This window comes from Scyliorhinus canicula, chromosome 1, assembly GCF_902713615.1.
Source record: "Scyliorhinus canicula chromosome 1, sScyCan1.1, whole genome shotgun sequence".
NCBI classification, from domain to species: Eukaryota; Metazoa; Chordata; class Chondrichthyes; order Carcharhiniformes; family Scyliorhinidae; genus Scyliorhinus; species Scyliorhinus canicula.
The window spans coordinates 308616739-308631197 of NC_052146.1; the positions used below are offsets into that span (position 1 = coordinate 308616739).

General features: G+C 46.1%; 2 protein-coding genes across 2 annotated transcripts in view; both read left to right on the forward strand.

Moving 5' to 3' along the window:
- Positions 1–14459, forward strand: part of LOC119976659 (guanylate-binding protein 1-like) — a 460193-nt gene that overhangs the window by 239229 nt on the left and 206505 nt on the right. The window lies entirely within an intron of this gene.
- The window catches only part of LOC119976673 (butyrophilin-like protein 2), a 74380-nt gene that overhangs the window by 42368 nt on the left and 17553 nt on the right, over positions 1–14459 (forward strand). Inside the window, exons 2-3 of the mRNA XM_038817357.1 lie at positions 8200–8270; positions 10835–11182. Of these exons, the coding sequence (XP_038673285.1) occupies positions 8201–8270; positions 10835–11182 (418 nt within the window). The 5' untranslated portion in view covers position 8200. The remainder of the gene's footprint in view (positions 1–8199; positions 8271–10834; positions 11183–14459) is intronic.

The following is a 14459-nucleotide window of genomic DNA, read 5'->3' on the forward strand; positions in this document are numbered from 1 at the left end:
TGTGGCCCTATTACCGAGCGATGTTCATCCTGCAAAGCCCGTCACAATAACAATGATGAATTGATGAAAACCCTTGAAGAACACTTCTCGCCCAAGCTACTAATCATTTCAGAAAGCTGCAGATTTCATCGGCATAATGAAGAAGAGGGTGAAACTATTCCACAATTTGTACTTCAGAAACGAACAAAGAATTAAAAATTTGGATCGTCTCTTGAGGACACGTTGTGAGACAGACTTGTGTACAGATTAAGAAATGAGACAATCCCGAGAGAATTGCGAGCACAAAGCTCTCTAACGCTCAAACTTGCTGTTGAAATAGCAGTCACTGTGGAATTGGCAGCGAAAGAAGCTTCCCAAATTGCAGCCGCTACCAAAATAAACAAGATGAATACTGAGAAACGAAGATCTCTTGGCATACAAGCGTGATGTGGAGATGCTGCCGTTGGACTGGGGTGAGCACAGTAAGAAGTCTTACAACACCAGGTTAAAGTCCAACAGGTTTGTTTCAAACACCAGCTTTCGGAGCACTGCTCCTTCCTCGGGTGTCAGCATACAAGCATGTGCCCAGGTGGGCATCATCCACAGGAATGTGGGTGTCGAGGAAACAAAAGTCGTAATTGAGGCGTAACTGGTCACACAATAAAGATGGGCGAGACCAGAAAAAATCCTCAAATCTCGAAGGTGGGTAAAAGCACAAAAAGAGTATGCAGAATGACTGAAGACAGTGAAAATTCCCACAATAACTACAGAGATCAAAGAACTAAAACCGATGCAAGATAATACATACAGATTTTGGGTCGATCCAACACTAAATGGGAACAAAATTAAAATGGAAGTATCTCTGAAAAATTACATCAACAAAAGCTCAAGAACGTACCATTAAAACTGTCTGACATAATCTTGAGAATTTAATTGGAAGAGGTGGTTCCAGTGAAGGGTTGGGGTTCCAGTGATGGGGCAAGTTGAAGCAAATGGTCAATCTGCAACATTTGCCGTTACATGTGGTAAAAGCAAATCTCCCCGCACTTTTCAGAAGAGGGTGGTTGAACAAAATCACATAAATCGACAGTTGTGAATCTTGGTTGATGGAAGAAAACGCATTGTAGATACTTTTCAAAAAGTACAAGAAGATATTTTAGGGGAAATGACCAGAGTCTAGACACGATTTGAGATAAAACTTGATGGCACCCCGAAATGCTTAAAAACTGTGCCAAGTGCTATAACTTCAAAAATTGACATGGAACTTGACAACCTGATCAAAGATGGAGTGATCGAGAGAGTGACGATGAGTGATTGGGCAACCCCAATTGTTCCCGTTATCAAACCAAATGGCTCTAAGAATCCGTGGTGACTTTAAAATGACGACAAACCCAGTGTTGTGTGCCGACCAGTATCTCTTACCATTAATGGAGGACGTATTTGCTGGATTGTCGGGTGGACAACGGTTCAACTCGTCTAACGATTGTAACACACAAAAGACTGTTCAGGTACAAGCAGCGACCATTCGGAATAATGTCTGCATTAAATCCTTAATGGCCTCAACGGTGTTCAGCATTATTTTGACAACATTTTAATTATCGGGTGGACTTAACAGGAGCACGGAAAGAATTGGAAAACGCATCGGAGCGTCTTGAAAGACACAGGGCGCGATTCTCCGGTCTGCCAGCCAGGTGTTGCTTGTCTGCGCGAGTTTCGCTGGCGGTGGGATTCTGTCTTCCTGCCGATTGCCAATGGATTTCCCATCGTAACCACTCCATGCTGCCAGGAAACCTGGTGTCGGGGTGCGCTGCCAGCAGGAAAATTGAATTGCACGACCGAAGAATTCTGGCCACAACCTTCGCATCAAGATAGAGAAATGTGAATTTTTCCAATCATCGAAGAGCTATCCTGGTCATGTAATTAGTAAGGACGGTCTCCACAAAGAACCGAAGAAGATGATGGTGGTTTTAGATGCACCAAGACTGCAGAACGCAACGGAGATCTTTTTTGGGACTCCTCCATTACTATGGAAAATTAATTCCAAATCTCGCTACCATATTAAATCCACCCCATACATTATTATGTGCAAGTCAGTAATGGGGGACAAAAGACTGCCAAGAGGCAAATACTGAAGTCTAAAATGTGCTGAAGAAATCCGAAGTCTCAATTCATTCTGACCCTAAGTTTAAAAATGCAACTTGTATGTGACGCGTCGCCCTGTGGGTTGGGTGCAGTTGTCTCTCATATAATGACAAGTGGAGGTGAAAGACCAATAGCTTTCAATTTGAGAACATTGACAAGAGCTGAACAGAATTGTGCTCAATTGGAAAAAGAAGCCTTGAGCGTAGTATTTGGAGTCGGATATTTCATCACTTATCTGTATGGTAGACGTTTTACCTCTTTAACATACAGCCGGCACTTAACAACAAGATTTGGTCCATACAGAGGAATACCGTCTCCAGCTTGGTCCATACAGATTTGGTCCATACAGAGGAATACCGTCTCCAGCTCAGAGATGGTCCCTTATCTTCTCAGTGCATAATTACGGGATTAAATGTGAATGCCGATGCTCTATCGGCGTTTAGTAATGTCCGTTAAAGCCAAATCCCAGGTGGATCGTGTACCTATTACTGCATCTCGGGTACAAAGACACACCAGATCCGGTGATGGGAAAGGTCATGGACATGATCTGGAAAGGTAAACCACTGGATGAACAAAGGAAGAATCCGGAATTCAAGCCATACAAACAAAGAAACTTGAATTAACGGTAGAGAGTATTCATGTAGGGGATTTGAGCCATCATTACTCCATTCTTGCAGAATTCTATACTGGGTTAACTCTGGGAAGGGCATCCAGGAGGTGTACTGTGCCTTATCGTCCTTCCACAAACTGATGGATGGAGGGGTTGTGGACCCGTTATTGAAGAACGCCATCAAAGGACTGTTAGCTCAGGGAGGAAACAAGCTTCTAATTTCCTATGGACACCCTGCCCATGCGACGGACCCTAAACCCACCAGCAATAATGTTTTAAGGATGTTGAGAAACAAGTTTGATTTTGCTCTTATCACCTAACACTCCTATCCTTGTCGAGTGACAACAATCGAAACCAAGATACTCGCCATGAACAGACATCGAAATCAAGGTATTTCGAGCAAGGAGAAAGAGTTTCAGCGAGAAACTATTCTTCAAGTGAGAAGTGGGTATCTGCCACAGTACGTTCGAAGACCTATTTGTTATAGGGTGCAAACAGATGACGAGAAAGTTTGGAGGAGGCACACCGATCAATTCCTCACTCCGAAAAGAGAATTTTCGGAGTCGGCATCTGAACGGGCAATATCGGACACTCTTTGTAGATCCCTGAATCTATGATTTCAACTATGAGTCGAATTCAGATTGTACACCAGTTGAACCAAACAGCATTTGGAGGAGCTGATGAAGAACCGATTTCATTCGATAATTTCCTGAGCCAAGTGTGGAACAGACTACCGAGATTGTGAAAAGAAAGCCTCCTGAACGATGGATTCTGCCTCAGACTCTTGTACTGGTGATGTGTGTGGTGCCTGTGTGTATATACAATCAATAATACGTGACTAAATCCTCACTGTTCACCTTGAGTACAAGTTTAAGTAAATATTTGTTGTCGCGCTACAGAAGTAAAGGGGGGAGGGATGTTATGTTTTCCAACCGGAACGGCTCAGGATAGTGTGTCACATGATTACATTGCGACATTGTCAGATGCCCTTGGGAGATTTTCCCTCTCTTTCACCTTGGACTGTGAGCGAGCAACACCTCTGTAAATAAACCCTGCTAACTGGTTAAATAACCGAGGGTATGGTAACCTGATTCTCGTTTGTCTACACTGTGAGTTAAAGTAAAACCCCTGAAAACACACCTATATACTGGTATTCCTGCAAAGTATCCTGAATGAGTTCAGGACAAGGTCTTTTTCAGCAACTCCTGTACTGCCAAACAACTAGTTCTACAAGAAATGTTTTGGTTTGTTTTACTTTTTTTAGATGGTAGTTAGGCATTTTGGTTTTGAAATGTGAGGCACCTTTTCTAATGAATATCATTGATTCTGGCGTCAGTGTTTCGATCTTGGAACAGAATTGGAGGATTCTATTTAATATCCATCTTTGCCCGTGTTCTTTGTGGGATGGTTTTGGAGGTTTATTAAGTTCATTTATGGGCTGTGGGCTTCACCATCCAACAAGATCACAGCTGATCTGATTACAACCTCCTCTCCTCCACTCCTGCCTTTCACCCTCTTGTTAGTCAAGAATCTTTCGAGCTCTGCCTTAACAAATATTCAAGGACGCTGCTGGCACTGCCATTTGGGGAAGAAAGTTCCAGAGGCTCACAGATCTCTGAGAGAGAAAGATTCTCGAAATCTCTCCATTAAATGGGTGACCGCCCCTATTTTTACACCATTGCCCCGAGTTCTAGATTCTCTCACCAGAGAAAACAGTGCCTCCACGTCCTACCTGACAAGGCCCCTTAGAATCGTATGTGTTTCAATCAAGCTGGCCTTGGAAAGGGTCCAGAGCAGGTTGTTGCTCGTTCTGGGTGAGTGTGTTTAACACTCGATTTGGCTCTGTTTCTTTACTTAGCTCTGGAGTCGCCAGGTATCGTTAAGATACCGACACAAGTTTCAAGGTCAAGTTCAAAGCAATAAAACCATACACCAATTAGTTGTTCAAACAACTGAGTTTATTAAAATACAATTATAATACTACCCATGCACACACTAAGATGATTAAACTATTCCTACCACTAAATAAACCAATACTTATCTTAAAGGGAACTGCCGGATCAGGGGACAAGGCCTCTTGCTCTGCTCTGGTCTGCAGACTTCAGGTTGGTACGGGTTAAAAAGGGGTCAGGAGTGTCTATCTCTGGTAGCGATCATTGTGAGACACTTACTCGCTGGCGGCTGCTGTCCCAAACCTCTCCTCTCTCTCGTTCAAGGTCTTCTTTGGTAAAAGCTGGTCGAGATGCTGGTCCAGAGAGGAGGGCTGGTTAAGAAGAACGAACTAAGTTTGGGACCTGTCTTTTATAGGTCCTAGGGCTTCGCGCCCTTTTGGGCGGACCCTCTACCTGCTGGGAATCGATTGGGTCTTTTCCCAATCGATTTGTTTGAATCCCCCCAATACTGAGGCTATCACTCGGCTACTGGGCGGGCCTTCAGGTGCTTTGTTTTTGAACCCCGCTGGTGCCGGGGTGTCTGGTTTCCCATACACTGTTGCAATCACTTCCCTATTTGTGTCCATTGTCCCTGGGATCGTTCCATTACTATGTTAACTATCGCGGAGATTGCCTCATTAGTATGCGGAATGTTCATTTCGGTGCTGTCTGCTCTCTTAGTAGACAGAATACACATTGGCTTGGTGCAGCCTGCTTGTGCTGCAAACATTGTCCATTTTAACCTGCAAGCTTTGCGTTCCTCCATTTTGTATTGAGGAAATGGCCAACTTCAGTGGCTACAAGGTTCACAAGAATGATCCCTGGAATGAAGAGCTTGTTGTATGAGGAACGGTTGAGGTTTCTGGACCTGTACTTGTTGGAGTTTAGAAGGATGAGGGGGGATCTTATTGAAACTTGCAGGATACTGCGAGGCCTGGATAGAGTGGAAGTGCAGAGGATGTTTCCACCTGTCGCAAAAACTAGAACCAGAAGAAACAATCTCAGACTAAAGGGACGATCCTTTAAAACAGAGATGAGGAGGAATTTCTTCAGCCAGAGGGTGGTGAATCTGTGGAACTCTTTGCCGCAGAAGGCTGTGGAGGCCAAATCACTGAGTGTCTTTAAGACAGAGATAGATAGTTTCTTGATTAATAAGGGGATCAGGGGTTATGGGGAGATGGCAGGAGAATGAGGATGAGAAAAATATCAGCCATGATTGAATGGCAGAGCAGACTCGATGGGCCGAATGGCTTAATTTTGCTCCGAGGTCTAATGGTCTAAGTCGACTCTTACCCTTTGAAACACCAGCCGAGATACAAGCCTAATCTGTGTGACCTTTCCTCAATCAGACAACCCACCCATTCCAGGTAATGGTCAAGTTAAGCTTCTCTGAACTGCTTCCAACGCATTTACCTCCAACTTTAATCAGGAGACAATCATACACAATACTCCAGATGCAGTCTCGCCAGCACCCTGTACAACTGAAGCAATCATCGCCCTAATTTCATATTGAATTCTCCTCACAATAAACAATAATGTTCTGTTAGTTTTCCTAATTACTTTTTAAAAAAGAAATTTAGTGTACCCAATTCAACTTTTTCAATTAAGGGGGAATTTAGCGTGGCCAATCCACCTACCCTGCATCTTTGTGTGTGGGGATGAAACCCACGCAAACATGAGGGGAAGGGCAGCACGGTAGCATGGTGGTCAGCATAAATGCTTCACAGCTCCAGGGTCCCAGGTTCGATTCCCGGCTGGGTCACTGTCTGCACGTCCTCCCCGTGTGTGTGTGGGTTTCCTCCGGGTGCTCCGGTTTCCTCCCACAGTCCAAAGATGTGCGGGTTAGGTGGATTGGCCATGCTAAATTGCCTGTAGTGTCCTAAAATGTAAGGTTAAGGGGGGGTTATTGGGTTACAGGTATAGGGTGGATATGTGGGTTTCAGTAGGGTGATCATTGCTCGGCACAACATCGAGGGCTGAAGGGCCTGTTCTGTGCTGTACTGTTCTATGTTCTATGTGCAAACTCCACACAGTTTGCATTTGACCTTTGACATAGTGTCAGCCTCTAACTCATACTTTGTACCCAATGCATGTGCACACTGTCACTCACACTCACACACACACACACACACACACTCACACACTCACACACACACACTCACACACATTCACACACACACTCACACACACTCACACACACACACAATCACTCACACACACACAATCACTCACACACAACACACACTCACACACACACAATCACTCACGCTGCACCACACTCCATCTCATGTTGTTGATCTCAAGTACTCTGCTGTGAAATAGCTGCTGATTCTGGAGGTCTGCTTCTTATGTTCCTGAGTTTCTGGTCAATCTTCTCACTTAGTTTAATTAGTCCATGAGCTGCTGAATGGGGTCAGCTGCTGGTCAGTTTCGGCCTTCGGTTTTCAGATGACCCCCCTGGTGTGTGGGAATGGCTAATCTACACAAGAGAAGTGTATTTCCCCACTCCCAGTGAGACAGTTCACCACTGGGTCCCATGAGTCTTTATCCGATGAACTCTGATGCACAGCTCTCTTGCAAAATGCCTTCGGAAAGTATAAACCATTCCGATCAAAGAGATTGTCTTTTTGCGTGTTAAGTTGATTGCTACATGAAGGAGCCTTTGGACATGACACTGACTCTTCCAAACATCCTGTGGACTATGGGTCGTCATGGATGCTGTCTCTTCCCAGGGCTGACCCACGAGGCAGCTGGGAGAACACAATTGATTTCCCCATTCTGAGGGTCATGGTGACACAAGCAATTATTACCCATCCTTAATTACCCCCGGAAGATGACAGTGGGTCACCTGCCTGAATTGCTTTAGGTTCCATCCAATCCAGAGGACTGTTAATAAACATTTTCTACTTTTTCCTTTTAATAATATGGAGATGACGGGAGAACATACAGGGTAGGTAGCAAAATTTAAGCATTTAAGTAATACTATTTAAAGTTAAAATAGTTGTGTTTCTGACACTGATCCAGTGTCAATTGGACCCTTTTCCTTCTGTATTCATCTGTTCCTCGATTTAATATAAGGCAGCACGGTAGCACAGTGATTAGCACTGTTGCTTCACGGCTCCAGGGTCCCAGGTTCGATTCCCGGCTTGGGTCACTGTCTGTGCGGAGTTTGCACATTCTCCCCGTGTCTGCGTGGGTTTCCTCCGGGTGCTCCGGTTTCCTCCCACAAGTCCTGAAAGACGTGCTGTCAGGTGAATTGGACATTCTGAATTCTCCCTCTGCATACCCGAACAGGCGCTGGAGTGTGGCGACTAGGGGATTTTCACAGTAACTTCTTTGCAGTGTTAACGTAAGCCTACTTGTGACAATAAAGATTATTATGAGTTATTCTTCTGCTTTCTGCTTGATATTTGTTACTGAATAACTTAACTCATTTTGTTTGCAGATGGTGGGGTAATACTGGTGACGTCTGCTGGTGTCGTCGCCACTGAACAAATATTTTCTGTTGTTTTGATAACTTTTCATCTCTTTCAGCAGAATGAGTCGCCTCTTCGTTTCGCTCGCTCATTTGATCATAATACTGGCTGCAGCTCCGGGCTTTACAGTTGGTGAGTGTGTGGCACTGTCTTTCCATCACTCTGTTAGTCAGTAACCCCTCTCCCACCAGCCCAGCCCCCCCCCCCGGCCCCGCCGTCTTCTCCTGAGGCAGCCCCTCGGAGGCGAGGGTAATTTGATTCCACTCTGGTTTGCTGGGTTTAAACACGACTGATGAATCCAAGGTGCGGATTCTGCCACCTGCTGGCCAGATGGTGCTTGACTGCTTGGGTTGATGGGAGCTCTCTGTGCTTCCTCCAATGTCTCGTCTCCGCCTCTACATGTTCCTGATGAAGTCTTCCAATGTGTTCAGTGCCTTCCAAAATGAACCTTTGATGTTTGGGTGGTTACCTGACTAGGCATCCCCCCTGGCTCAGTGGCCATTTTTGATCACTTCAGACATGCTTGAGGTCATCCCAAAAGTGTTCCCGCTATCCTCCTGGGAATCCCCTGTCTCAACTGAGGTCCGGGTGAAGCAGTTGCTTTCCGAGTCTGCTGTCAGGTATAAGGGCATGAATAAAGGTTCTTCACGAAGGCCATGCCTTTTCAGCCTTGCCCCTCGCCTGAGGTGTGGTGACCCACAGGTTAAATCACTACCAGTCAGCTCTCCCACCTCAATGGGGAAAGGAGCCAATGGTCATCTGGGACTGTGGTGACTTTACCTAGAAGGATATCCAAACGCTGTGCATGTTGCCTTGGGAGAGGGAGCTGCTGTGAGACCATGGTTCCTGCCGCTGGATTGAGAGGATCTTCTGGTACATCTCCTGTGCTTTAGTGCACCTGCTGTAAATCGTTCAAATCTCTGAAACATACAGGAGTGCGGGGATTACTGTGTTCCAGACTGTATTTCCACTGATAATCCAGCTCCCTCACACTGTCACTCAGTAACCCCTTCTCCCCCTCAGCACCCTGTGTTACTGACTATCTCTACTGCTGTTAATCCAGCTCCCTCACACTGTCACTCTGTAACCCCTCTCCACCCAGCACCCTGTGTTACTGACTGTATCTCTACTGATGTTAATCCAGTTCCCTCACACTGTCACTCAGTAACCCCTCTCCCCCAGCACCCTGTGTTACTGACTGTATCTCTACTGATGTTAATCCAGTTCCCTCACACTGTCACTCAGTAACCCCTCTCCCCCAGCACCCTGTGGTACAGACTGTATCTCTAGTGATGTTAATCCAGTTCCCTCACACTGTCACTCAGTAACCCCTCTCCCCCAGCACCATGTGTTACTGACTGTACCTCTCCTGATGTTAATCCAGCTCCCTCACACTGTCACTCAGTAACTCCTCTCCCCGTGCAGTCTATGTCACTGACTGTATTTCCACTGATGTTAATCCAGTTCCCTCACACTGTCACTCAGTAACCCCTCTCCCCCAGCTCCCTCACACTGTCACTCAGTAACCCCTCTCCCCCAGCACCCTGTGTTACTGACTGTATCTCTACTGATGTTAATCCAGCTCCCTCACACTGTCACTCAGTAACCCCTCTCCCCCAGCACCCTGTGTTACTGACTGTGTCTGTACTGATGTTAATCCAGCTCCCTCACATTGTCAGTCAGTAACCCCTCTCCCCCAGCACCCTGTGTTACTGACTGTGTCTGTACTGATGTTAATCCAGCTCCCTCACACTGTCACTCAGTAACCCCTCTCCCCCAGCACCCTGTGTTACTGACTGTATCTCTACTGATGTTAATCCAGCTCCCTCACACTGTCACTCAGTAACCCCTCTGCCCCCAGCACCCTGTGTTACTGACTGTGTCTGTACTGATGTTAATCCAGCTCCCTCACACTGTCACTCAGTAACCCCTCTCCCCCAGACCAAGCAGGCCAGCAGCACGGTGCAATTCCCGTACCAGCCTCTCCAGACAGGCGCTGGAATGTGGCGACTAGGGGCTTTTCACAGTAACTTCATTGAAGCCTATTCGTGACAATAAGCGATTTTCATTTTCATTTTTCATTTAATCTCTATTGATGTTAATCCAGCTCCCTCACACTGTCACTCAGTAACCCCTCTCCCCCAGCACCCTGTGTTACTGACTGCATCTCTACTGATGTGAATCCAGCTCCCTCATATTGTCACTCAGTAAACCCTTTCCCCCAGCACCCTGTGTTACTGACTGTATCTCTATTGATGTTAATCCAGCTCCCTCACACTGTCACTCAGTAACCCCTCTCCCCAGCACCCTGTGTTACTGACTGTATATCTACTGATGTTAATCCAGCTCCCTCACACTGTCACTCAGTAACCCCTCTCCCCCAGCACCCTGTGTTACTGACTGTATCTCTACTGATGTTAATCCAGCTCCCTCACACTGTCACTCAGTAACCCCTCTCCCCCAGCACCCTGTGTTACTGACTGTGTCTCTACTGATGTTAATCCAGCTCCCTCACACTGTCACTCAGTAACCCCTCTCCCCCAGCTCCCTCACACTGTCACTCAGTAACCCCTCTCCCCCTGCACCCTGTGTTACTGATTGTATCTCTACTGATGTTAATCCAGCTCCCTCACATTTATTAATATCTAAGATTCCGGTTTGAACTGAGCGGTGAGACTTTGTCATGTTTGTTCCAGGCGATCTGGAGGTTAAGTGTGAGGATTCTCAACTCACAGTGAAGGTTGGAGGAGATCTTCTTATCAGGTGTCATTACCATTTTGAAGATGAATCCAGTGTCACCTCTTTCAACTGGGTGAAGATGGAGACTATGGGGATAATCTACAATTCCACAATGAACAATAGCAGCCTCGGCCAACAGGACCCGAGCTATCGAGACAGAGCTGAGGTCTGGAACCACGGGATGCTGAAAGGGAACTTGTCCCTGAGATTGAAAAACGTTACTCTGTCTGACTCAGGAACCTACATGCTCTCTGTCATCAGCCCATCCCAAAGTTATGAAATGATGATTCCAGTGGGAGTCAGAGGTATGAAGAATAACTATCCTCAATCTTATTGTGTGCATGGGTATGACCTCCATCTTTCTGTACCCCCCTCTTGTCATACACCTATCTTGTTGGACATCTCATAAATCAACACTGGATGGCAGTCCCCATACTAAATGCTCCCTGTTCTTAATACTTCTTACCTATGTCAGGGTGACCACACCTTTGTAATGAGGTCCTCTAGTTTCCATCTCACACTGGTCTTTGCCTGGCACAGTGGTTAGCACTGCTGCCTCACAGCGCCAGGAACCCGGGTTCAATTCTGGCCTTGTGTGACTGTCTGTGTGGAGTTTGCACTTTCTCCTCTCTGTGGGTTTCCTCTGAGTGCTTCAGTTTCCTCCCACAGGTCAGAGATGTGCAGGTTAGGTCGTGTTTTGGGGATAGGGTGCGGGAGTGGGCCTAGTTAGGATGCTCTTTCAGACGGTCGGAGCATACTGGATGCGCCGAATGGCCTCCTTCTGTGCTGTCTGGAGTCTATGGAAAAGGTGTATGGCTTGAATGGTGTTTGGGCTGATAAATAGCAAGTGACTTTTGTGCCACATATTCGTGACAGGCAAAAATCTCACATCCAGCAAGAGAGAGGGAATCTAACCATTGCCTCTTGACATTGAATGGCATCAGCATCATTGAAAACCCCACTATCAACATTCTGGGGGTTTCCATTGACCAGAAACTGAACTGGACCCAGCCATTGAAATACTGTGGCTACAAGAGCAGATGAGAAGCTGGGAGTTCTACAGCGGGGTAACTCACCTCCCGATAGGCAGTCAATAGTAGCCCCAAAGTTTGGCCTTGATTCCGCAGTATAATAAACCAATATCAAAGGCGGCATCTGTTGTGGATTGTTTTGCCGTTGTTACATCATTGAATGGACAGTTTAGAACAATAGTCCAGTGACTGGGATGAAGCGGAGATCAAGCATCCTATTCCTTCTGCAGCTGGCATTGTTACACCGGGTCTTATTCAGGTATCAGTGAGAGGGGAGGCGGGGTAGGGGAGGCGGTGGCATAGTGATATTGTCACTGGATGCAGAGACCCAGGATAATACACCAGGGACCCAGGTTCAAATCCCACCAAGGCACATTAAGGAAATTAAATCCAATAAATATCTGGAATTTAAAAAAATAAGTCAAACGGTGACCATTAGATCATTGCTGGGCAGCACGGTAGCATTGTGGATAGCACAATTGCTTCACAGCTCCAGGGTCCCAGGTTCGATTCCGGCTTGGGTCACTGTCTGTGTGGAGTCTACACGTCCTCCCCGTGTGTGCGTGGGTTTCCTCCGGGTGCTCCGGTTTCCTCCCACAGTCCAAAGATGTGTAGGTTAGGTGGATTGGCCGTGCTAAATTGCCCTTAGTGTCCAAAATTGCCCTTAGTGTTGGGTGGGGTTACTGGGTTATAGGGATAGGGTGGAGGTGTTGACCTTGGGTAGGGTGCTCTTTCCAAGAGCCGGTGCAGACTCGATGGGCCGAATGGCCTCCTTCTGCACTGTAAATTCTATGAACGCAAGTTCTGTACACTTCACATCCAAAATGAAAGCCCTGGCTCGCTGTGCCCAGTGTATTGTGGATCTATCTCATGGCACCATCTAGACTGGGATGGTTTCCTTTTTACCAATGAGTGACTTTGGTCTGAGTCGCGTCGGTTTCTTCAAAACTCCTTTATTTCCACTCTGTACACAATCAGCTACTGGGTAAGCAAATCTTTCATGAGCACGGACTGTTCCATCTTCCCGACCAGGTTTCTAACTCATCACTGTTACATCATGACGCACATCACTATATCATGTGATGAAGTTAAGAAATTGTCATGTTTTATATTCTTTGCAGTTTTGACAAAGAGTCATCGGACTCGATGCGTTAGCTTTTTTCTCTCCCTACAGATGCTGCCAGATCTGCTGAGATTTTCCGGCATTTTCTCTTTTGTGAATCTCCTGAACCTTCCTTAGAAAATGTTTTCCAATTCCCCCCCAACAGCCCGTAGACATTCTGCAGATGGCACCAATCTGTTGTTAGATTGGAGTCACCACCCCGGCCAATCGGTTTTGTGGCCTACAGAAAGGATGTCACTGTATCAGAGAGGGGACACAGGAGATATATGAGGATGCTGCAAGGACTGAAAAATTGCAGCAGCGAGTGAAGACTGGATGGGTTGGAGTTGTTCTCAATGGAACGAAGGAGACTGAGGGGAGATTTGATTGAGATGTACAAAATTGTGAAAGGTTTGGGTAGAGTGGATGGGAAAGGCCTAGTTACCAAGTTACCTCGGAGAGGTCAGTGACGAGGGCGGTCGTAGATTTAAAGTGATTGTCAGGAAGATTGAAGGGGAGATCTGGGGGCAAACATTGAACCCGGGTCCCTGGCTACTAACCACTGTGCTAATGACTGCTGATGTCCCTGTTACATCATGCTACATATCAAAGATGCTGGAATCTATCATCAAGGAAGAAATAGCGAGGCATCTGGATAGAAATTGTCCCATTGGGCAGACGCAGCATGGGTTCATAAAGGGCAGGTCGTGCCTAACTAATTTAGTGGAATTTTTTGAGGACATTACCAGTGCAGTAGATAATGGGGAGCCAATGGATGTGGTATATCTGGATTTCCAGAAAGCCTTTGACAAGGTGCCACACAAAAGGTTGCTGCATAAGATAAAGATGCATGGCATTAAGGGTAAAGTAGTAGCATGGATAGAGGATTGGTTAATTAATAGAAAGAAAAGAGTGGGGATTAATGGGTGTTTCTCTGGTTGACAATCAGTAGCTAGTGGTGTCCCTCAGGGACCTGTGTTGGGCCCACAATTGTTCATAATTTACATAGATGATTTGGAGTTGGGGACCAAGGGCAATGTGTCCAAGTTTGCAGATGACACTAAGATGAGTGGTAAAGCGAAAAGTGCAGAGGATACTGGAAGTCTGCAGAGGGATTTGGATAGGTTAAGTGAATGGGCTAGGGTCTGGCAGATGGAATACAATGTTGACAAATGTGAGGTTATCCATTTTGGTAGGAATAATAGCAAACGGGATTATTATTTAAACGATAAAGTATTAAAGCATGCGGCTGTGCAGAGAGACTTGGGTGTGCTAGTGCATGCGTCACAGAAAGATGGTTTACACGTGCAACAGGTGATTAAGAAAGCAAATGGAATTTTGTCCTTCATTGCTAAAGGGATGGAGTTGAAGACTAGGGAGGTTATGTTGCAATTGTATAAGGTGTTAGTGAGGCCACACCTGGAGTATGTGTTCAGTTTTGGTCTCCTT